At 41.2% G+C, this 25891-nt stretch overlaps 1 protein-coding gene across 1 annotated transcript in view; it reads left to right on the forward strand.

The window, feature by feature from the left end:
* The window catches only part of TMPRSS6 (transmembrane serine protease 6), a 386147-nt gene that overhangs the window by 224851 nt on the left and 135405 nt on the right, over positions 1-25891 (forward strand). Inside the window, exon 13 of the mRNA XM_073592484.1 lies at positions 22449-22559. Coding sequence (XP_073448585.1) covers positions 22449-22559 — 111 coding nt within the window. The remainder of the gene's footprint in view (positions 1-22448; positions 22560-25891) is intronic.

Genomic DNA, 25891 nt, shown 5'->3' on the forward strand with positions numbered 1-25891 from the left:
CGGGGAATCTGGACAGCAGGTAAGTATTAGTTGTTAATAGCGTTGTGGCCGGCCGGTCCTTAACATCCAGCTATTGTAATTTGTGAATATACGTTATAATTTATGAATAAAACGATTGCCAACAATACTAAACTAATTCTAAAATTTGTTTTGAATCTTCTGCATTTGTTTTTTCATTCTTTAATGCTGTTCCAGTTCCAATCCACAAATAAACAAAATAAATGCCGAAGATACAAAACAAATTTCGAAATTAGTTTTGTATATTTGGAATGGCATTACATTTTTTTTTTTAAACAGTGTGGGGGTCCCCCCCAATCCATACCAGGCCCTTCGGGATCCCCCCAAAGCACCTTGAGGACATGTGGCCTGGTATGGTTCAGGAGTGGGGGCGGCAGCAGATGAGTCATGGTTTTTAAGGACGTCACGACCGACTTGCCAGCCTTCTCCTAAAAAACAGCTATTCTTTACACAGATGTCAGATTGGTCAATCAATTTTTGACCATTTCGAATTGTATTTGTTTCGAAAATGTGGATATCCTTCGGAAATGAATACCAAAAGGAAACTAGTAACATAACGAATCTATCTGAAACGAAACTCTACACATTTTTTCATTCTGCACATGTCTAATCCCAACTGTAAAGCCTGACTCGGGTGACGTCAGCCGACAGCGGACCTTACCCTGCTGTCGGCTGAAAACGGGTCACAGGAGTGCAGAATGAACTGTACTTATGTGATCCCCAGGTGAAGTATATGCTTGCAAAAAATCTTTGGCTGTCATCTTTGTCTTCTAGCTTGCAAATTTGGTGTTTGACAGACAGCACATGAAAAAGCAGTACAAAGGAGACTGCTGGAATCAATTGATTGCCCTTTTCACACCTCTATACACCCACAACTGCCTATTCATTTCCTTGACTTGCAAATACAATATTTTATGGCCTCACATGAATAGTGCAGCATCCACTTTGCTGTTTTTCTTAGTATTTTTTTTGTTTGATGTTCACATTACTGGTGTATGTGACAGCATGTGTATTTTCAAATATTGCGTTATAAAATTCTACCGTATCTATTCCTGAATGCTTGCCAAGAAAATACACTACCGCTAAAACAATTTTATCAACATATTACTTTGATATATGCCTTGCTATTTCTGATGGCTTCAATCTTACTACAAAATTATTTGACTTTTCAGAATTTTGCCATTTTTCTTAAGTTTTGAGTAAATTAGAGAGTGTTTTTTGTGTGGGTGTGTCTAGGTCCTGTTGGGGATATTTCACTTAATTTCCTGTCCCCAAGACTCAATAGAAAGTGAGGGGAAATCCTCTCTTAGATAGTTATTACTGATGCAGGTGTCCTTATTGGACAATTTCCCATCACCTCCTGTTTGAGAATTCACATAATTTTCTGTTTTAAAGACAGTGGTGACCAGGTTTAAAGGTTTTATAAAATACACTTTAGAGAAAATGCATGAGAAATTTACCCAGGCATCAATAAGGTTGCATTGAAATTAGAAGGCAGGAAATGTGTCGTCCAAGGAAGCCATATATTCTTAAATTTAGGAATTTTGTCATGCGTTATAGCCTCTGTTTTGGCATGAACCACGGCTTGATTAATTCTATAGTTTTAGTTAATATCAGGGTACGAGATCCCTTCCCTTTCATTTCCTTTCCTCTCTCCTCTTTCCTTTCTTTTCTAACCCTTTGACTATCCTACCTTTCTTTTCCTTTTTCTTATACTCCTTGCTCTTCATCAGGTTCATATAGCGTCACTTTTAATTATATTTCATGTTTCTATGACGTTATTAACCATTGGAATTTCCTCTTACTTGAAATATGAGAGCGACAATTCCTTAACGCTTCTTTTATTTAAAACTTTAGATATTCTCAATTTATAATTTTATTGAGATTCCATTATTCTATCATAGTATATGTTTAGACATTTTTGCTTTCTTAACACTATAGGAAATGTCACTCTGAGTTGACAATTTTTTGTTTAAAGTAAGAGACAACTTTATCTTTTGTCATATTATAATGTTATACTGTACCTTACTATTGTATATTCCTGTATTGCTTTTGAACCTGTTCCCTGACTTATAAAACTTCAATAAACAAATTTGACAAGTAAAAAATACACTTTAGAGAAAGTGTAGAAGGGTGATAGCGAGGTCAAACTGTACTATATATATTGTGCTTACAAAGTACAAAGGGTCCCAGCAGGACCATGTCTTATGGAACCGCCAAGCACATGTTCATACTGCAGATCCGCTGCTCATAGGGTTCAATAAACCCTTTCGAAAACAAATCAGAGGAGGCAATCCAGCTGCAGTGACTGCAGTAATATACATTTAGACATCCCCACCCCTGGAAGCCAATTAATACTCCTTCCTAATTACTCCTATTGAAATTCAGCAAGTTGGCCCACCATCCCTCTATTTTCTAGACTTTGTTTTGGCAAGGCGCTAATTATTGTGCCACATCCTTCTACAAACAGTTTAATGCCCCATACACACGAGCGGATTTTCCGTCGGAAAAAACTTGGATGGTTTTTTCGATGGAATTCCGCTCAAGCTTGCCTTGCACACACACGGTCACACAAAAGTTCTCTGAACTTTCAACCGTCAAGAACGCGGTGGCGTACAACATTACGACGAGCCGAGAAAATTGAGTTCAATGCTTCGGAGCATGTGTCAAATTGTTTCCGAGCATGCATAGGAATTTTGTGCGTCGGAATTTGTACAGACGATCACATTTTCGGATAGGAACTTTTCCCGACCGAAAAATTGAGAGCATGCTCTCAATCTTTTGGTGGCTGGAATTCCGCCAGCAAAATTCCGATGGAGCATGCACACGGTCGCATTTTCAGACCAAAAGCTCTCATCGGTCTTTTGCTGGCCAAATTTCCAATGGTTTCCTATGGCTGTAGTTCACACCTGTGCATTTTATGGAAAGGACTAGGCACTTTTTTGTAGTTTTTGGTTCCATTGACTTCAATGGATCAAAAACGTGTATTGCAAAACACAAAATGCACCTGGAATATGCAAACTTCACATACACAGACTCTTTTTATAAAAATATATAACCTACAGTATTTCATTTAACAAAACATCTTTTAAAATCTCAATATTTTACGTTCAAATAAAAGTTAAGAAGGACCCTGTGGTAACCCCTCAGCAAGTAGTGCCCTATCATCCGTATTAACCACTTAAAGACCAGGCCTTTTTCTGACAATTGTTGTTTACAAGTAAAAATCTGTATTTTTTGCTAGAAAATTACTTTATATACCGTATATACTCGTGTATAAGCCGAGTTTTTCAGCACATTTTTTATGCTGAAAAAGCCCCCACTCGGCTTATACTCAAGTGAGGCAGGATGGGAGAAAGCAGGGGCGGGTGCAGGAGAGCTCCGCGGCTTTTTGGAATGTGTGTGAGTTTTTATTGAGCTGACATTGGGCTCTTTGCTGCCCCCTCTGGTAAATTCCTACATGTGCAACCCTCTTGTGTCCTGCACAACAGCTGGGAGTGGGACAAGGAACACCACCTAACAAGTAAGGGCTGTTCTACAAGTAAGGGGGTTGTGTGTGTGTCTGTGTGCATATGTGTGTGTGTGCCTGTGTACATGTGTGTGTGTATCTGTGTACATGTGTGTGTGTTTGTGTGTGTGTATGTCTGTGTACATGTGTGTGCCTGTGTAATTTACCAGTAACTGCTGTATTTCCCACCCTAGCTTATACACTAGTCAATACGTTTTCCCAGTTTTTTTGTGGTAAAATTAGGTCCCTCGACTTATATTTGGGTCGGCTTATACTCGAGTATATACGGTATATGTATTTTTTAGCAGAGATCCTAGAGAATAAATTGGTGGTCATTGCAATGTATTATGTTTTGTGCAGCGGTTTTTCAAATGCAATTTTTAAAAATACACTTTAACAAAAAATGTAAAAAAACATAATACCCACTTTTTTTGTATAATATGAAAGATGATGTTACGCCAAGTAAATAGATACCTAACATGTAACGCTTTAAAATTGCACAAGCTTGTGAAATGGCGCCAAAGTACCGTACTTAAAAATCTCAAACAACGCTTTAAAAATGTCAACAAGTTACCAGTTTAGAGTTACAGAGGAGGTCTAGTGCTAGAATTATTGCTCTCACTCAGACGTTCTCTGCGATACCTCACATGTGTGGTGCAAACCCCGTTTACATATGTGGGCGTGACCTACGTATGTGTTCACTATTCGCGGGGACAGGGAAGGCTTGGGTAGAGGCGGGCGGGGGGGGGGGGTCTCGCGGTGATCCACTGCAGGGATCACTTTTATCTGAAAGTCCAGCGCCTGAGAGAAAAGAAATAATCAACAAATCAATAAATCATACAAGAACTGCACAGACAATAACAATAAGGCAAGCATATATCAAATTCTACCAGGAAGATGTACACTTTTTAGGTTAAACCATGGCCTACATCAGGGCAAATGAGGGGGGACTCAAGCAACCCCTCACAAAAAATGCAAGCATTCCTCAAACTCATGGAGTGTTTGCGGCAATCAAAGGGACACCATGATGAAATCTACATATAGAATGAAAATGTACACTACTGTGCAAATGTTTTAGGCAGGTGTGAAAAAATGCTGTAAATTAAAGCGTTTGTTAACCTAAAAAAGAAAAATGGATCCTGTCCCTTTAAAGCATGTTATACAGCACAGTGCTGGTGCTGTGTAATTTGGCCCCCTGTATCACCTGAAATACCTGGCTGATCCTGCCTGGCTATGTCCTCCCTCTGTAAACTGACCACGGTATATCATGGCTGCGGATCCCTGACACTTTGGTCAGTTTACCTGCCTCAGTCATCTGCTGTGTCTTCTGTCCTCCTCTCCTCCCTGCTTAATAACATCTACATCTACATTATACTATCCACGCTGTCTCCTAATCCTGTGTCCTCATGTGTGGGTGTTTTATAAAAAAAATGTAGTGTATACAGTGGGGACGGAAAGTATTCAGACCCCTTTAAATTGTTCACTCTTTGTTATATTGCATCCATTTGCTAAAATCATTTAAGTTCATTTTTTTCCTCATTAATGTACACACAGCACCCCATATTGACAGAAAAACAGAGAATTGTTGACATATTTGCAGATTTATTAAAAAAGAAAACCTGAAATATCACATGGTCCTAAGTATTCAGACCCTTTGCTCAGTATTTAGTAGAAGCACCCTTTTGATCTAATACAGCCATGAGTCTTTTTGGGAAAGATGCAACAAGTTTTTCACACCTGGATTTGGGGATCCTCTGCCATTCCTCCTTGCAGATCCTCTCCAGTTCTGTCAGGTTGGATGGTAAACGTTGGTGGACAGCCATTTTTAGGTCTCTCCAGAGATGCTCAATTGGGTTTAAGTCAGGGCTCTGGCTGGGCCATTCAAGAACAGTCACGGAGTTGTTGTGAAGCCACTCCTTCGTTATTTTAGCTGTCTGCTTAGGGTCATTGTCTTGATGGAAGGTAAACCTTCAGCCCAGTCTGAGGTCCTGAGCACTCTGGAGAAGGTTTTCATCCAGGATATCCCTGTACTTGGCCGCATTCATCTTTCCCTCTATTGCAACCAGTCGTCCTGTCCCTGCAGCTGAAAAACACCCCCACAGCATGATGCTGCCACCACCATGCTTCACTGTTGGGACTATATTGGACAGGTGATGAGCAGTGCCTGGTTTTCTCCACACATACCGCTTAGAATTAAGGCCAAAAAGTTCTATCTTGGTCTCATCAGACCAAAAAATCTTATTTCTCACCATCTTGGAGCCCTTCAGGTGTTTTTTAGCAAACTCCATGCGGGCTTTCATGTGGCACTGAGGAGAGGCTTCCGTCAGGCCACTCTGCCATAAAGCCCCGACTGGTGGAGGGCTGCAGTGATGGTTGACTTTCTACAACTTTCTCCCATCTCCCGACTGCATCTCTGGAGCTCAGCCACAGTGATCTTTGGGTTCTTCTTTACCTCTCTCACCAAGGCTCTTCTCCCCCGATAGCTCAGTTTGGCCTGGACGGCCAGCTCTAGGAAGGGTTCTGGTCATCCCAAACGTCTTCTATTTAAGGATTATGGAGGCCACTGTGCTCTTATGAACCTTAAGTGCAGCAGAAATTTTTTGTAACCTTGGCCAGATCTGTGCCTTGCCACAATTCTGTCTCTGAGCTCTTCAGGCAGTTTCTTTGACCTCATGATTCTCATTTGCTCTGACATGCACCGTGAGCTGTAAGGTCTTATATAGACAGGTGTGTGGCTTTCCTAATCAAGTCCAATCAGTATAATCAAACACAGCTGGACTCAAATGAAGGTGTAGAACCATCTCAAGGATGAACAGAAGAAATGGACAGCACCTGAGTTAAATATATGAGTGTCACAGCAAAGGGTCTGAATACTTATGACCATGTGATATTTCAGTTTTTCTTTTTTAATAAATCTACAAAAATGTCAACAATTCTGTGTTTTTCTGTCAATATGGGGTGCTGTGTGTACATTAACGAGGAAAAAAAATGAACTTAAATGATTTTAGCAAATGGTTGCAATATAACAAAGAGTAAAACATGTAAGGGGGTCTGAATACTTTACATCTCCACTGTATACCTAATTTCAGATTCACCTGCCGATGTCAGTTCTCCTCCCCTCTCGACTGACATCAGAAAGGAAATCTCAGCCCCTGCCGCTGTCAGACAGGGAGAGGAGAAAGCCAGCCAATCACATGAGCACTGAGCGACACTCTGAAATGAGGTATATACACTGCATTTTTTTTATAAATCACCCACACAGAGGGACACAGGATTAGGAGACAGTGCAGATAGTAAAAAGATGTTAGAGTGGCTTAACAACCACTTTGAGAATGCTTTCAGAACAAGAAGTGTTACTAGTTTATTTTTATCAATAAACAAAATGGAAAGTAAATGAACAAATCAATATTTACTGTGACCACCCTTTGCCTTCAAATCAACATAATTTCTTCTAAGTACACTTGCACTTTTTGAAGGAACTTGTCGGCAGGTAGGTTGTTGCAAACATCTTGGAGAACTAACCACAGATCTTCTGTGGATGTAGGATGGTTCAAATTCTTCTTTCTCTTCATGTAATCCCATACAGACTTGATGATGTTGAGATCAGGGCTCTGTGGGGGACAAACCATCACTTCCAGGACTCTTTGTTCTTCTTTACACTGAAGAAAATTCCTAATGACATTGGCTGTATGTTTGGTGTTGGTGTCCTGCTGCAGAATAAACTTAGGGCCAATCACACATGGCATGATGGATAAGTATTTGCCTGTATTTCTCAGCATGGAGGACACCATTGATCCTGACCAAATCTCCAACACTTATTGCAGAAATGCAGCTTTAAACTTGCAAGAAATCTCCACCATACTTCACTGTTGCCCGCAGGCACTCATTATTGTGCCACTCTACAGCCCTTTGGCCAACAAACTGCCTCCAGCTGCAGCCAAATATTCAAACTTTGACTGTTCATTTCAAAGCACCTGCTGTCATTTTTCTGCACTCCAGTTCCTATGTTTTTGTGCATGGTTGATTCAATTAGCCTTGTTTCCACATCAGAGGTATGGCTTTTTGTTCTTACACCACTTCTGGCCAGACTTCTCTGGAAAGTACATGGGTGTACCTGGGTCCCATTGGTTTCCACCAGTACTGTTCTGATGGCACTGCTAGACATCTTCCGATGTCAAAGGGAAATAAGCATGATGTGTCTTTTATCTACTGCAATAAGTTTCCTTCGCTGACCACTGCGTCTATGGTACTCAATGTTGCTCATTTCTTTGTGCTTCTTCAAAAGAGGAAGAACAGCACATCTTGAAACCCCAGTCTGCTTTGAAATCTTTACTTGGGAGAGACCTTGCTGAGACTTTGCTGATGCAGTATAACTACCTTGTATCTTGTTGCTGTATTCAGTCTTCCCATGTGTATGACCTGTGACATGAAACTGTCTTCCACAAACTCAATTTAGTAGCAGAGTTTGGCAAAGTTTCTGCAGTTTAGCAGAGTCTTAGGTTCCCTGCCCAGTTAAAACGTACTACACAGTTGTTTCTATTTCAGTTAATGACTGTGTTTCAACCTTGAAATTGATGATCATTAGCACCTGCTTGGTATAACTGATTATTCATACACCTAACTCGAATCCTACAAAACTTGTACTTTGTTCAAGTGTACAAACTGTGAAAGTGTAATGCTGTGTACATACGATCGCACATTCCGACAACAAAATCCATGTTTTTTTTCCGACGGATGTTGGCTCAAACTTTTCTTGCATACACACGGTCACACAAATCTTTTCAGAAATTCTGAACGTCAAGAACGTGGTGACGTACAACACGTACAACGGCACTAGAAAAGGGAAGTTCAATACCAAGTGCGCTACCCTTTGGGCTCCTTCTGCTAATCTTGTGTTAGTAGAAGTTTGGTGAGAGACGATTTGCGCTTTTCAGCCTCGTGCTTTTCCGATCGTTACTGCTCTTCAGTTTGTGCTTGTGGGTCCCTATCTGGTTTTGAGTTCTTGTCCCCCAAAGTGCACGGGAGGTCCCTATAAAATATATGGAGTACTTTGCAGGTAGGAGGGCCATTGATATGCCAGAAAATGTTTAATAAACCTTTTTCCAAAAAAAAAAATTTATTTAAACTGAAATAATATTTCCTTTGATTTACTGCTTGTATTTGTTTTGGCTGTCCCCTCGGTTCTCCAATGAGCTTTTTTCTTTACATTTTCTGCAATAGTGCAAACGTAATTTACTTTATACATGCGGTGACAATCTCTTCTTCAGCGAACTAGTATTATGTTGTAGGTCTGCTACACACACACCTTGTTTTTGTTGTTGATGTATGTAATGCATTACTGTTAAAAATATACATCATTTTCAGCACCATGAATGAATTTTGCAGAGTCACGAAAATGGCATGATTGTGGCAAATTTTAAAGCACTGTGGGAGTTATTTACTAAAGGAAAACCTACTTTGCACTACAAGTGCACTGCAAAAGTGCACTTGAAACTGCACTTGAAACAGCACTGAAAGTGCACTTGTAGTGCAAAGTGGATTTGCCTTTAGTAAATAACCCCCATTTCAGTATAAACACCAACTTTGTCCAAAAAATGATATTGAGCATTGAAAGAAGAAGCCATACATTGTTGAGTAGAAAACTTTTTACTCTGTGCAGATTCACATGTGCGTTAGAAAATGTTTTTTGAACAAACCAACATATTTTAGTAATAACATTATTGTTTTTGACAGTACAAATAGCCTTTTTTGTGTTAAAACAGGCATGTTTAAAACCATAAAACAATACACAACTCAGGAACTTACAAAGTTCAACTTTGACAAAATGAAGGCAATATTAGACATTAGTATGTCCAAACTGTGTTGATCTTGCCTTCATCAGATGGGGTGATGTCACCCCTGTGAAAGCCAAATTTTGAAAATGCACACAAATTGAGAGTCAAAATGGGGATTTCCCTCCTGATCCCATGCCTAATGTCAACATGTGCTAGCTCCCATCATGGGGGATCAATGGACGTGTTTCGGGGGTGCAACCCCTTCCTCTCATCTACTTTATTTGCGAGGAAGGGGTTGCACCCCCAAAATGTGAACCTTGATATCCCGTGATGGCAGATAGCACATGTTGACACGCTGTGTGCATCTTCAAAATTTGGCTTTCTAAAAAATATTTAAAATGTGTGAAAATACTTAAAATAAAAATAAACTAGAAGAATTTTGTGTTTTTTTTAGATTCTGCCTAAAACATCAATGATGTTTTATAGTCTTTTTTCCACATCATTGATGTCTTCCTTGATCTTTTATAAATCACGATTGCACACCATGATCTCCCCGATGAGGACGTGTGCACTTGCACTTGTGAAATACAAATCTTCTTCTACAACATCCACATCACCTAAAATTAAAAAACACACCATGTATTATAAATATGCAGGCATACATCTATTACATGAAGCTGTGGTCTCAGACACTCACCTGTTGTGGTCACTATTTTGCCCACTTCATAAACCTCTCCTTCTTCCACATCTTCTGGTTGTGGTGTGGGGATTTCCTTTTCTTTAGGAGGTTGTGGGTTCCTGGTGTCCTCAGATGTCCCGAGTCTTTTCTCCCCTATGTGAATAAAAAAAAGGTATACTTAGCACACAGATATTTGAGGCCAGAAATAGTAATATGAAACATTGCTTGGAAGTGTTGTACAATTGTCTTTTTTGGCAGGTTTCCAAGCTGAAGACATTGTTTTTTTCCTTTTATAAAGCTGGAATACTTACCTTTTTTGTACAATTTTCACACATGGAGACACCCTTAGTATCCACTGGAGCACCTGTGTGGGACACCCTAAAAAGTTTGTTCTGGTGTCCCACACTAGTGCTCCTGCGTCCAGACGTGTAAACAGCTGCTGAGTGTCCTCTCCTTACACTGAATCGAGTTTGCATTTCATTCTAGTACTAACCCATCTAGACAACAATGTCATAAACTTCTTTTAATACAAATAGGCCTGAACAAATGTAGTTAACCTGCCAAAAACATTGTATTAGTGGGCGAACGAACGATGTTTACTATGAACGATTACTGTGCCCGCGAACCTGAAAATTGCCATTTTAAACTGTACAACAGTAAAGAAAAGCACATGGAGCAGCATGCATGTAATAATAATAATAGGAACACACGACAACTACTTACTTTTTTGAAGAACTCTCTTGATCTTTCTGTACTGTTACTGCTCCCTCAGTTTCAGGTCTGACCAGCGTTTCCTTAATTGATCCTTGGATCGTCGTACCCCAAAATTCCTGTGCAGACTTTTCACAACTTTAGCCATGATTTTGGCCTTTCTGACATTTGGGTTTGGGTAAGGTCCATGCTTACCATCATAGTCGGCCCTCTTCAAGATGTCCACCATCTCTATAAAGGACATATTTGAGGCCTTAAATCTTCTCCAGGATCGGGTCGTTCTTGGCTCCGGGCTTTTGTCATTGCTGTTTCCTCTGCATGCACTTGCTCTTTCTTCACCATGTGCTCTTCCACTGCGCCGACGGGATGGGAAATAGACTAGAAAGAACGCCAGGGGCGGGCGGAGTTTTACACATGCGCAGTGTATATAAAGCGTAACATGCGTGCGTCGTACGTACGATCTGTGAGAGGTGAAAGGAGTATCGGATCGTTAGAATGAAGGTACAATTTTAACCACTTCCCGACCAGCGCACGCCGATGTACGTCGGCAGAATGGCACGGCTGGGCAAATGGACTTACAGGTACGTCCATTTGAATTATCTGCCATGCCATTGCGCGCGCGCCAGTCGGGACCTCCGTGAGACGGGTCGTGGGTCCCGCGGACTCGATCGCCGTGGGGATACTCACGATCGCCTCATGGAGAGGACGAACGGGGAGATGCTGATGTAAACAGCATCTCCCTGTTCTGCCTAGTGACAAGTGTCACTGATCACAGCTCCCTGTCATCGGGAGCTGTGATCAGCGTAGTGACACACACAGCCCATCCCCCCTACAGTTAGAATCACTCCCCTAGGACATACTTAATTCCTCCCCGCCCCTAGTGGTTAACCCCTTCACTGCCAGTGTCATTTACACAGTAATCAGTGTATTTTTAATCGCACTGATCGCTGTATAAATGACAATGGTCCCAAAAATGTGTCAAAAATGTCCGACATGTCCGCCATAACGTCGCAGTCACAATAAAAATCGCTGATCGCCGCCATTACTAGTAAAAAAAAAATTATTAATAAAAATGCCATAAAACTATCCCCTATTTTGTAAACGCTATAACTTTTGCGCAAACCAATCAATAAATGCTTATTTTTTTTTTTACAAAAAATATGTAGAAGAATACGATCGGCCTAAACTGAGGGAAAAAAATGTTTTTTTATTTTTTTTGGAGGATATTTATTATAGCAAAATGTAAAAAATAATGTGATTTTTTCAAAATTGTCGCTCTTATTTTGTTTATAGCGCAAAAAATAAAAATCTCAGAGGTGATCAAATACCACCAAAAGAAAGCTCTATTTGTGGGAAAAAAGGAGGTCAATTTTGTTTGAGAGCCACGTCGCACAACCGCACAATTGTCAGTTAAAGCGACGCAGTGCCGAATCGCATAAAGTGCTCTGGTCAGGAAGGGGGTAAAATCTTCCGGAGCTGAAGCGGTTAACTTGGTGCATCAGTGGCCTATACTGCTTATAGATTGAGGCCTATATTGGGACAAGATTAGGAGAGTTTAGCCTGACATTAGGGTTTGTCTTGTGTTGTGTTTTGCAGAGAAAATGGATCAGGACTTTATCCCCATATTCACTGATATGTCCAGGGAGCTGCCCTGTCTGTGGCAGGTAAACCACCCCTTTTATAACAATAAACCAAAGAGGAAGGCAGCGCTGGATCAATTGCTGGAATTTGTGAAGCCAGTGATCCCCACGGCAGACATCCCCCATTTGAAGGCCCTAATTGGTGGCATAAGGAGCACTTACAATAGGGAGCACAAGAAGGTCCAGGATTCCCAGAGATCAGGAGCTGCAGCAGATGACATTTATGTACCCAGGGTGTGGTACTATGACAGACTGCATTTTTGGCAGGCCAGACTGAACCCAGGCCAGCACTCTCCAGTCTTCCTTCAAGGCTTCCTTCCACCTCAGCTGAGGCTTCCGACGTCCAAACCTGGGCCTTCCAGCCAGGAAGAAGTGGAGGAGCCCAGCTTGAGCCAGGTATAGCATTGTTCAACATATTTCTAGTCAAATAATTAATGATATTAACTAGATGTTATTATTGATCAGTAATTTCTGATTTTACAAACTATTTTACATATCAATAGACAGTAGTGGCCACAAATGATTGCGACAAGAATGAAAAATGCTGGGGTCAGAATGATAGTCTTTTCTATTTATTAACATTCAATTTGCAACAGTCATGAGCTGAAAATTGTATGTGATTGAACCAAAAACTAAAACTATGTCCATTTTTCATACATAGGAAAGTCTCAGCCAGGAGGAGGCTGTGGAAAGTGGGCCAGGAGGTGGCCGGGCCCAGAAGCCTGCCCGAATGCCAGGTCCCTCCCCTCCGCCTTCCAAAAAAAAGTCCCAGGAAGAGAAGTAACCTGGAGGAGGCAGCACTTGGCCTATTTCGGAAGGCTACTGCGGCCCTCAGACCCCCCCCAATATTCAAGAGGACTATGTGTTTTGCTTGCGTCTATCTAGCAAGGTTACTTTGTGGTATAAACCAGGAAGCTGAGATTCTGCAGTGTGTAAATTTGCTTTTACTATACAAAGATGCTGTACATGCAAAACTATTACAATATTAGGAATACAATACAAGACTGACAGATATCTATAACAAGCAAAATGCCTAGCAAATTAACAGCCTATGGTCTATATTAGTACAAATACACTTAAAAGTTACTTATCTTCTATTACTGTATGTTCGTGATCTCCATTGGCAATGATACTTCTTGGACACCAGGCACTGTTCTTGTATCATGAGTGGCGGCTTCTGATCTTCAAAGCATGATGATGTGTATTCTCCCAGTCTCTACTCATCCCTTTTATGTACAAGTTTGTTACCAAAAGTTAATGGTTACAAACTTGTTTCCATAACAACCGACTAACAGTCATTCTTTCAGTTTGAGAGACTAACAGTCATTCTTTCAGTTTGAGAGCTGAAAGAATATCAAACAAGTAAATCTCTTACTTGTTTTTTCTTGTGGAAAAAATCTCTTACTCCTTTACTGTAGCTATAGAGACAATAGCCTATTCAAACTGTAATACATCAATGGTATCTACGTACCTATTGTCTACTCAAGCCAAAACCTGACAGTATCTCTATGACCAACCACTATTGTGTAATGTTATGTCCCATGTATCTTATGTCTGATTGATATAAAAAAATCATATTGTAACAAATGCAACATGCTATGCCTTACATGACAGCCTAGAAATGACAACAGGAAATGGAGTAGGGCCAACGCCTCTTACTGGAAGAAGTTATGTTACAAGCCCTAAATAAGGGGTTGAGGGGCAAACTCACAAGCCAAAGCCACGTTTGTGAGTTCAAACATGGTCCTCCTCCTCCACCTCCTGCCACAACTACAACACCAGAGCCACAGCCTGGAAGCAAGCGTGGAAGGAAGCGTGGAAGGAAGACAAGAAAGTAATGGCCTGGGTTCAGTCTGATCTGACAAAAGACGCAGGCTGTTGTAAGACCACAGCCTGGGGACAGATATGTCATCTGCTGTTGTTCCTGATCTCTTGTAGTCCTGGACTGGATTGTGCTCACTATTATAAGGACTCCTCAGTCCACCAATTTTGACTGTAAAATAATTGATGTCTGCCCTGGGGTACAAAGACTTTGCAAATTTCACCAGTTTCTCCAGTGTTGCCTTTCTCTTTATTTTGTTATGACCCATAATAAATGGCTATTTATTTTTCACAAATACTTGCCTATGTGTTTTACTTCAAAAAGGACAGTTTGTTTGTGAGTAGGCAGGTACATTTAAAAAATACAATGTCAAATTAACAAGGGACACCAACACCAACCTCCTTGAGGTTAAAAAATATAAGATAATAATGGTGTTGTGGTAACTTGACACAAAATTAAAGAAAAAATTATGGAGATCACTATAAAAAAAAAAGGAGATCTGGATTAAATAAATAAATAAAAACAAAAATTCTAAACATTATTATGGAGATCTGATGAAAAAAAAAAAATATTCATGAGATCACGAAAAATAATAAAGAAATCAGTTTGTCTTTAATTTCCGACAACAAGCTACCATCGAACATTTTCCGTCGGAAAATCCGACCGTGTGTATGGGGCATAACAATTGATGCTGGTTTAAAGCCAAAGGGTAGTCACACCAAATATTGGTTTGATTTAGATTTTTCTTCTATTCACTCAGTTTGCATTTTGTAAATTGATTAAAATAAATATTTAAAAATATATATTTTTGAAAGCATTTTTATTTTGCAGCATTTCTTCACACCTGCCTAAAACTTTTGCACAGTACTGTGTATACATATTCATACCTCATTATGTGTCACAATTTATCACTCATGATTGTAATTCAGTTAAGTGCCTTGAAAAAGTATTCATACCCCTTGACATGTTCCACATTTTGTCATGTTACAACCAAACACGTAAATGTATTTTATTGAGATTTTCTGTAATAGACCAACACAAAGTGGCACATAATTGTGAAGTGGAAGGAAAATGATAAATGGTTTTCACTATTTTTTTACAAATAAATATCTGAAAAGTGTCGCGTGTTGTATGATCCCAAAACCCCTTTCTGATGATACTTCCTGTGTGAATTATCGGCCTATCTCTCTGTTAAACCTCGATATTAAATTATTAGCAAAAATAATAGCAAAACGCCTCAATAGCATTATAGGAAAATTAATACATAGAGATCAAGTAGGCTTCATGCCAAATAGACAGGCAGGCGATAATATACGCAGGGCAGTGTTATTGGCACATATTGCTAAAAAACGGAAAATCCCTTTATGTTTTCTATCTCTCGATATTAAGAGGGCATTTGACACAGTATCCTGGCAATATATGCAATATTCATTACAAAAATGGGGTTTTGGACCCCACTTTTTAACATGGATCAAAGCATTATATAATAAACCCAAAGCCTATATAAAATATGCTGGATACAAATCTGAAGCCTTTAATATCGAAAGAGGTACCCGACAGGGTTGCCCATTATCTCCCTTATTATTTGCCCTTATACTCGAACCCATGGCCCAATATATCAGAACAAACCAAACTATAACTGGCATTGAAGTAGGAGGTATTACACACAAATTATGTATATTTGCAGACGATATATTACTTTTTCTATCATCACCACAGGTCTCTGGTCCTAACTTAATACCAGCTCTTGATGGATTTGCAGCCCTATCCGGCCTTATGATTAATCCTAAGAAATGCCTAGTGCTTAATATTTCACTCACAAACATGGAATTGATCCCGGCTAGGGCTGCACTCCCATTCACATGGGCAGAAAAATCAATCCCATATCTTGGAATTCATTTAACAGCCTCTCAGTCTGACTTATTCTCAACCAATTATCCTCCTGTATTAAGACAGATCACAAATCTAATAAAACAGTGGTCGCAACTTCCTTTATCCTGGATGGGGAAGATTAATGCAATCAAAATGACTATTCTACCCAAATTGCTTTATCTATTCAGAGTCCTCCCTATTCCAATTCCTTCCTATTTTTTGAGAATAGTACAAAAAAGAGCAACTTCGTTTATATGGGGCTCTTCTAAACCACGTATACCTATACACACACTACATCTTCCCAAAAATAAAGGAGGCCTGGGATACCCTAATTTTACTAACTACTACAGAGCGGCACATTTGGCCAGTCTGTCCAAATACCATGCAAAACAGGAAATCCCATTATGGGTATTTATAGAGGCTTCAGAAAATGACCCTCTATTAATATCAAATTTATTATGGCTTGATCCTAAAGACCGCTTTAAAATTCATAATCCCATAACTAAACACTTCTTATCTCTCTGGGATAAACTAAAAACCAAATATCAGTTACAATCTCCACACAATCCTCTCCTTTCTTTTATCAGAAATCCGGCCTTTTATCCGGCATGGATCTACCCAAATTCTTTTAAAGCTTGGACAACATCAGGCATTCAGACACTAAATGACTTCATAGCATCTAAATCATTCCTTTCATTCCCATCGCTTAGAGAAAAATATGATCTACCAAACTCTGAGATATTTAGATATCTCCAAATCAAAAATTTCTATACACCATTCCTAAAGGGTGATACACCATTATCCCAATTATCCATTTTTGAATCAATCTGTACAAAAGATCCATTTGCTAAAGGTACAATTTCATCACTTTATAATCAATTATATGGAGTACCAAATCTTAATAGACCCTCTTACGTTCAGAGGTGGGAGGAGGACCTGGGACGAACTTTAGAAGACACGGACTGGTCTAACATATGGCTCACATCTAAGTCATCTTCACCCAACATCTTAGCACTGGAGACAAATTATAAAGTCCTAACTCGCTGGTACCTTGTACCCGCTAGAGTGGCAAAATATTCACCTAATACCTCAGCTCTTTGTTTTCGAGGATGCCCAGAAATAGGCACATATTTACACATATGGTGGACGTGCCCAGTAATCCAAACCTTCTGGAAGGAAGTCTTCGTGATTGCATCTAAAATATTTAAAAAAATAATACAACCAGATCCATATTTAACTTTACTTAATCTAAAACCGGAATGGTTAACACTCTCTCAATTCAAATTTATGATCCAACTAATAACGGCTGCAAAACAAACAGTGGCCAAGGCATGGAAATCTCCTACATTGGTACTAGCAGAAACAATTCACAGAATGAATAATACAATGTCCCATGCTAAGATGGTAGCCATCGATCAAAATCAAATTCCAAAATTTGAAAAACTTTGGCATCCTTGGATAAAACAACAGTTCCTGTCAAACTTCAATGACTCTGTCCTGTTGCCATGGTAACAGATTAAATGACTTACAGAGACACCCATTCTAAGGCTTCAAAGAGAACTAAAAAGAATAATAAACTGACGAGCGGGACAACCTTGTGGACCATACCTCTACCTTTTAACCCTTTTTCTTCTTTCTCTTTCCTTTTCTCCACCTTACGATTAAAGCTCATTATCAGAATTTATTTGACCTATATACACTCTACTTGTAAACAATATGTATAGTAGGTATAAATCATTTAAATACCTACAAAAGTAACTAAGGAAATGATATATATCTTTAATTTAGGTTTACGTGAACCCAATGTTTAATATTTGAAATTTCATGATATTTACCTATATAAACCCTCCTGTAAAACAATGAGCTTACTTTATAGATCCTTGTAAATTTACTTTATGTATCTTTATAACATTGTATACTCAATAAACTTCTTTTGACAAGGAAAAGTGTCGCGTGCATTTGTATTCAGCCCCTCTGAGTCAATACTTTGTAGAACCACCTTTCCCTGCAAGTACATCTGCAAGTCTTTTTGGGAATGTCTCTACCAGCTTTGCACAACTAGAGAGTGACATTTTTGCACATTCTTCTTTGCAAAATAGCTCAAGCTCTGTCAGACTGGATGGGGAGCGTCTGTGAAAAGCAATTTTCAAGTCTTGTCACATAGTCTCAATTAGATTTAGGTCTGGACTTTGACTGTGCCATTCTAATGTATGAATATGCTTTGATCTAAACCATTTCATTGTAGGCTGTATGTTTAGGGTTGTTGTACTGCTGGAAGGTGAACCTCCGCCCCAGTCTTAAGTTTTTTGCAGACTCTAACAGGTTTTCTTCTAAGATTGCTCTGTAATTGGCTCCATCCATCTTCCCATGAATTTTGACCAGTTTCCCTGTCCCTGCTGAAGAAAAGCATCCCCTTAACATGATGCTGCCACCACCATGTTTCACAGTGGGGATGGTGTGTTCAGGGTGTAGTGTTAGTTTTCTGCCACACATAGCGTTTTGCTTTTAGGCCAAAAAGTTCATTTTTGGTCTCATCTGACCAGAGCACCTTCTTCAACATGCTTGCTGTGTCCCCCACATGGCTTCTCGCAAACTGTAAATAGGACTTCTTATGGCTTTCTTTCAACAATGGCTTTGTTCTTGCCACTCTAACATAAAGGCCAGATTTGTGGATTGCGCGACTAATAGTTGTCCTGTGGACAGATTCTCCCACCTGAGCCGGCCATGTCTTGGTAGGTTTGCAGTTGTGCCATACTCTTTCCATTTTCAGATGGTGGATTGAACAGTGCTCTGTGAGATGTTCAAATCTCAGGGGGAGGACACACAGGACACACAGGAAACTACTTGGTTGCAGTCTGGGCAGAATGGCCACTGGGGTCGGAAACCAGACCGCGGGTGGCTATTTAGTAACGCCTGGTCTATCACATAAAATCCCAATAAAATACATTTATGTTTTTGGTTGTAACATGACAAAATGTGGAAAATTTCAAGGGGTATGAATACTTTTTTTAGGCACTGTTTAAGAAGATTATAGTAAATTAAATCTGCACAAATTACCTGTTTATTGTAAATCAAAAGGCAGCCAGTTGCCTCACAAGAACTGCTGAATATTTATACAAGCAAGCTTCACTTATACCCTTCTATTTTCAAGGTGCTGACCAGGAGTTTGTGCTGACAGCCTCATCAGCACCGGCTCAAAGATAGCATCTAGAAAGACAAAGTAGACTTAAATTGGATACACACGGATCGAAATTCGGCCAGTTCACCAGGGAACAGGTGAATTTTAATATGTGTGAGGCCCTCTTTATTTGGCAGGAGTCGATTGGTAGATTGACTTCTGTCGAATGGGACTGTTGGAAAGCTTTCATTCAGTCAGTGACTGCAGTCATTCGGCTGCAGCGCGGATCAGGGTATTCTGACAGGGGAGGAGTCCTGCTGTCAGAATACAATAGCACAGTGGGAAGGATTCATCCATTCACCTTACTTGGACACAGCCTGTTGCTCTCTATGAGCAGTTGGAAATAAACCGTCCGCCTGTCCCTTTACACCCGACTACTATCCGATCCAATCCAATCTGCTGGATGGAAGGGAAACTGATCCTCATCCATCTGTTTTTAGTAGATCGGATTGGATGTAGGCGGGTGTAAACAGACAAATGTCCATTTACACCTGCTGCTCCATAGAGGAGAATGGAGGTTCCAATCAAAAAAGGACAGGCAGACCTGATCGGAACATTCATGTGAAAGGGGCACTACATTAGTTTTTTTCTTAGTTGTTGCAGAGACCAGAGGTGACAAAACTATAAACATAAAATGTTTCTTGCCTAAAAAGGGACATAAACAGAATGGATGTAACCAGATGGCATCCGTTTCCATCCATTCCGTTCTGTTCTATTTCATTGGATCTGGATGGAACCTTGTCTGTTTGAAAAAATGGACTGGAAAAATGTAGATGTAAATGGATGGTAAAGGGATGATCATCTGTTCACATCCGCTGGTCCATAAAACTACATTACTGTTCTTTTTTTATCTGTCAACAGATGGATGGAAAACGGACAGATTGTCTGACCATGTGAAAGGGGCATTATATTATGAAACTAGAACAGGGTGGTTTCACAGACTTTCAAACCGTATGCCATGTCCTTTGAAAATCAATATCTGCCTTGACACAATTCATGGTGATTGGATGAAGGTGTCTGAGTTATCCTAGTGACTTTAAAAACGGCGTGGGGTCCCCCCTAAAATCCATACCAGACCCTTATCTGAGCACGCAGCCCAGCCGGTCAGGAAAGGGGGTGGGGATGAGCGAGCACCCCCCCTCCTGAACCGTACCTGGCCGCATGCCCTCAACATGGGGGGGTGGGTGCTTTGGGGAAGGGGGCACCCTGCGGGGCCCCACCACCACAAAGCACCTTGTCCCCATGTTGATGAGGACAAGGGCCTCTTCCCGACAACCCTGGCCATTGGTTGTCGGGGTCTGCGGGCGGGGGCTTATCGAAATCCGGGAGCCCCCTATAATAAGAGGGCCCCCAGATCCCGGCCCCCCATCCTATGTGAATGAGTATGGGGTACATGGTACCCCTACCCATTTACCTAGGGAAAAAGTGTCAATAATAAAACACACTACACAGGTTTTTGAAGTAATTTATTAGACAGCTCCGGGGGGTCTTCTTCTGGCTTTGGGAGTCCCTCCGGTTCCTCTTCTCCCGGCGTCCGGTTGGTTCTTCTCCGCTCTCTCTGGCCTCTTCTGCCGCCTCCTCTGCTATCTTCATGCCGCTCTTTTGCCAACGGAGGCCCGGACTTCTGGCCTCTGGCTTCTGGCTTCTGGGCTTCTTGGCTTCTTCCCATGTTGACACAACGGTCTCTCCGGCTGGAATGCTCTCTGAGAGCTCCGACGTGACTTATATAGGCGGAGACCCCGCCCCCTTATGCCGTCACAGTCCCTGGGCATGCTGGGACTGTGACGGCATAAGGGGGTGTGGTCAACATCACCCAGTGACCATGCCCCCTTATGCCGTCACAGTCCCAGCATGCCCAGGGACTGTGACGGCATAAGGGGGCGGGGTCTCCGCCTATATAAGACACATCGGAGCTCTTAGAGAGCATTCCAGCTGGAGAGACCGTTGTGTCAACATGGGAAGAAGAGAAGAAGCCAAGAAGCACAGAAGCCCAAAAGCCAGAGGCCAGAAGTCCGGGCCTCCGTTGGCAAAAGAGCGGCATAAGGATTGCGGAGGAGCCGGCAGAAGAACTGGAACACCGGGAGAAGAGGCCAGAGAGAGCGAAGAAGAACCAACCAGACACTGGGAGAAGAGGAACCAGAGGGACCCCCAAACCTGGAAGAAGACCCCCCGGAGCTGTCTAATAAACTTCAAAAACCTGTGTAGTGTGTTTTATTATTGACACTTTTTCCCTAGGTAAATGGGTAGGGGTACCATGTACCCCATACTCATTCACATAGGGTGGGGGGCCGGGATCTGGGGGCCCTCTTATTACAGGGGGCTCCCGGATTCCGATAAGCCCCCCGCCCGCAGACCCCGACAACCAACGGCCAGGGTTGTCGGGAAGAGGCCCTTGTCCTCATCAACATGGGGACAAGGTGCTTTGTGGTGGGGGGGCCCCGCAGGGCGCCCCCTCCCCCAAAGCACCCACCCTCCCATGTTGAGGACATGCAGCCTGGTACGGTTCAGAAGGGGGGGTGCGCTCACTTGTCCCCACCCTCTTTCCTGACCGGCCGGGCTGCGTACTCGGATAGGGGTCTGGTATGGATTTTGCGGGGACCCCGCGTCGTTTTTTCGGTGTAGGGGGTTCCCCTTAAAATCCATGCCAGACCTAAGGGCCTGGTATGCCCCGCGACGGGGCTCGCAAGGTGTCAATCTCACCGATAAAAGTGGCGAGATTCACTTCCTTTTCAAGTCCCGTCGTACCCGAGTCATGTTCAAAATGAACGGACTTGTCTGTGTGTGGGCAAGTCCGTTCATTCTGAAAGTCCGCCGTAACTCCGGCGAAAGTCCGTCGGAAATACGGGCGGACCTAGCCTGCTGGAAAGTCCGGTCGTGTGTAGGCAAGTCCGTCCGTTCAGAAAGTCCGGCGGTAGTCCGCCGGAAAGTCCGGCGGGAAGAACGTCGGACCAAGTCTGTCGGAAAGTCCGCTTGTGTGTACGCGGCATTAGGGTTTACTGAGTGAGGCGAAGAGCAATGTGCATAGTGCAGTGACTCAGAGTGAGCAATCTAAAATAATTTTCCTAAAAGCAAAATTGAATTATATTTGTTATTGATGATAAAAATGTACATACTTCCAGTTTTCTTTGCGCTACCTTATTGAATAAGCCCGCCTTTCCAGTACCTCTTGGTAATAATCTATGTATTTAATATATAATCTATGTATCAAAACCTGTATTGGGTGTTTTAATGTTTTTTTTTTTTCAGTGTGTCCTGCCAGTTATGAATGCCCAGATGGGGAATGTATTAATTCTACTGAGATATGTGATGGAATTGAGGACTGTATTAATGGCACAGATGAACAGCACTGTAACCAAGGTACCCCATTCATTTTTCATGTTCTCCGGTGAATCTACAGTAATTGCTTGTGTTATATAATGAATTCCTTCCTACAGCTAATGTAGAAGCATATAAATGAAATGAATGAAATACAAGTAGTGATCACCACATATGAATTTTTAATTCCTTTCGTTAGGGCTGCATTACAAATATATACTATTATAGGCACATCTGATGATAAGGTGCTCAAAATATAAAAGATATGCGCTGTCTCATGTGAATCAATAAAGTGGAGTATTGTGAACAAGCACAAAAATTACCACTATGTGATTAAACGAACATAATAACATAATGTGAAACCAAATTCATCAGAAAATTATTCGTCAAAAAAAAAAGTTCAAAATTATAGTTCATCAAACATTTTTTTAAATTATATCTTTTCATCAAAAACAGTGTCCTGGTGTCTTCATTTCAATCCATGTTCAAATCTTCCTATCAAATCGAGGGAACCACTTCCAGTGAAAGAATGTTTTCAATCCGTTTTTCCAAATATAATTAAATGTGCCGCTTACCAGATCCCAATGATCTCCAAGTTATAAGAGATCATACAGTGGGGACGAAAAGTATTCAGACCCCCTTAAATGTTTCACTCTTTGTTATATTGCAGCCATTTGCTAAAATCATTTAAGTTCATTTTTTTCCTCATTAATGTACACACAGCACCCCATATTGACAGAAAAACATAGAGTGGTTGACATTTTTGCAGATTTATTAAAAAAGAAAAACTGAAATATCACATGGTCCTAAGTATTCAGACCCTTTGCTCAGTATTTAGTAGAAGCACCCTTTTGATCTAATACAGCCATGAGTCTTTTTGGGAAAGATGCAACAAGTTTTTCACACCTGGATTTGGGGATCCTCTGCCATTCCTCCTTGCAGATCCTCTACAGTTCTGTCAGGTTGGATGTAAACGTTGGTGGACAGCCATTTTTAGGTCTCTCCAGAGATGCTCCGATTGCAACCAGTCGTTCTGTCACTGCAGCTGAAAAACACCCCCACAGCATGATGCTGCCACCACCATGCCTCACTGTTGGAACTGTATTGGACAGGAGATGAGCAGGGCCTGGTTTTCTCCACACATACCGCTTAGATTTAAGGCCAAAAAGTTCTATCTTGGTCTCATCAGACCAGAGAATCTTATTTCTCACCATCTTGGAGTCCTTCAGGTGTTTTTTAGCAAACTCCGTGCGGGCTTTTATGTATCTTGCACTGAGGAGAGGCTTCCATCGGACCACTCTGCCATAAAGCCACGACTGGTGGAGGGCTGCAGTGATGGTTGACTTCCTACAACTTTCTCCCATCTCCCGACTGCATCTCTGGAGCTCAGCCACAGTGATCTTTGGGTTCTTCTTTACCTCTCTCACCAAGGCTCAGTTTGGCCGGACGGCCAGCTCTAGGAAGGGTTCTGGTCGTCCCAAATGTCTTCCATTTAAGGATTATGGAGGCCACTGTGCTCTTAGGAACCTCAAGTGCAGCAGAATTTTTTTTGTAACCTTGGCCAGATCTGTGCCTTGCCACAATTCTGTCTCTGAGCTCTTCAGGCAGTTCCTTTGACCTCATGATTCTCATTTGCTCTGACATGCACTGTGAGCTGTAAGGCCTTATATAGACAGGTGTGTGGCTTTCCTAATCAAGTCCAATCAGTATAATCAAACTCAGCTGGACTCAAATGAAGGTGTAGAACCAAAGATGATCAGAAGAAATGGACAGCACCTGAGTTAAATATATAAGTCTCAAAGCAAAGGGTCTGAATACTTAGGACCATGTGATATTTCAGTTTTTCTTTTTTAATAAATCTGCAAATATGTCAACAATTCTGTGTTTTTCTGTCAATATGGGGTGCTGTGTGTACATTAATGAGGAAAAAAAATGAACTTAAATGATTTTAGCAAATGGCTGCAATATAACAAAGAGTGAAAAATTTAAGGGGGTCTGAATACTTTCCGTCCCCACTGTATATCGCATGAGGTGAACAGATATGTTTATTCCTCCTATATGCAACCGGACCTCCTCGATGGATCAATCCAGCAGCCTCCTAATTAGCTACCCAGCCCTGCACACTCCAGCCAGGACTCGCTTGATGCTCTCCACTCGGTGTATGTGTGGGGTTTAAACATAGGGAAGACTCATCACATAATACGTTTACAAAAAGGTTTATTAAAAGCTAAAATAATGTACGTACAGCAACTAGGATAAATTTAGGCAATAGAGAGGGTAGTCCAAGAGATTATCAACAAGTATGCATAGTTGCCAACATTGTAAAAAAATTTTTAGGGACACTCAAAAAAAGTAAAGATGGCTAGATGGTACCAGAGGATACAGCACCTCATCCCCTAAATAATCAAACGTTAAATGGGTGTGTGGACAAGGGATTATAGCGGTGCTAGGGTCAGGAAGATTAGAGAAGAAAAGATAAAACAAAAAATACTAAAATTACAAATTTTATTAATAGTCTATCATAAATACAATGTACATTATAAACAATTCATACAGTAATTATACAAATTTTGTGGATACATGTACTGTAAGTGACCCTAAGAATGGTCAAGTGGGCCAGATGGCAAGTGGCCGTTGAAGGAGGGGGGGCTCATTTTCCTACATGTTTCGCCAAAACATTGGCTTCTTCAGGGAACAGGAGCTCATAGGGTGGATATATATAAAAAATTCTGTGTGGTGGACATAAAAACACATGTTAGAAATATTAATTTGACCAAACACTGCATAGTAAAAACAATAACACATTGCAACTGTGGCTGGACATTCATGCAACCCTAAGCTCCACACCACTAAACGGAACTGCGGACATACCTGGGGCGTCAGTGCCCAAGACGGGAGGGAGGAGAGGGAGAGGGGGAACACAGCCACCCAAGGAGATCCCCACAGGGGAGCAGGCAGACCGCGCCGTAAATTGTGCCTGCAGGGGGCATACAGTAGACCTGGCAAAGGAATGTAAAGATAGTCATGTGTCATAATGCACTGTGGTAGTTATTCCAGGAATAGAGGGTTGCGCATATATGCATTGTATTAAAAAGAGAACAAAAAATATATGTATATAAATAGGTATAAATGTATCTATATCTCTGGAAAAGGTGCGGACTTACATGTATATCTAAAAGCTGTAGAGAGGCAAGGTCAGGAAGTGCCTGTGATATATGTATGCACACAGCAAGGAAAGGACATCAAGGTTGAACCATATCTGCAGACCACTTAAAGCAGGCCTAGTTGGAAAAATGGGTAATGTTAGGGGTCTTGCTGTTGTTAACTGGGGCCAGATATGGTAGTTTATGCCTATACTTACTTGATGGTATCTG

Source organism: Aquarana catesbeiana, linkage group LG07, assembly GCF_042186555.1.
Source record: "Aquarana catesbeiana isolate 2022-GZ linkage group LG07, ASM4218655v1, whole genome shotgun sequence".
NCBI lineage: Eukaryota > Metazoa > Chordata > Amphibia > Anura > Ranidae > Aquarana > Aquarana catesbeiana.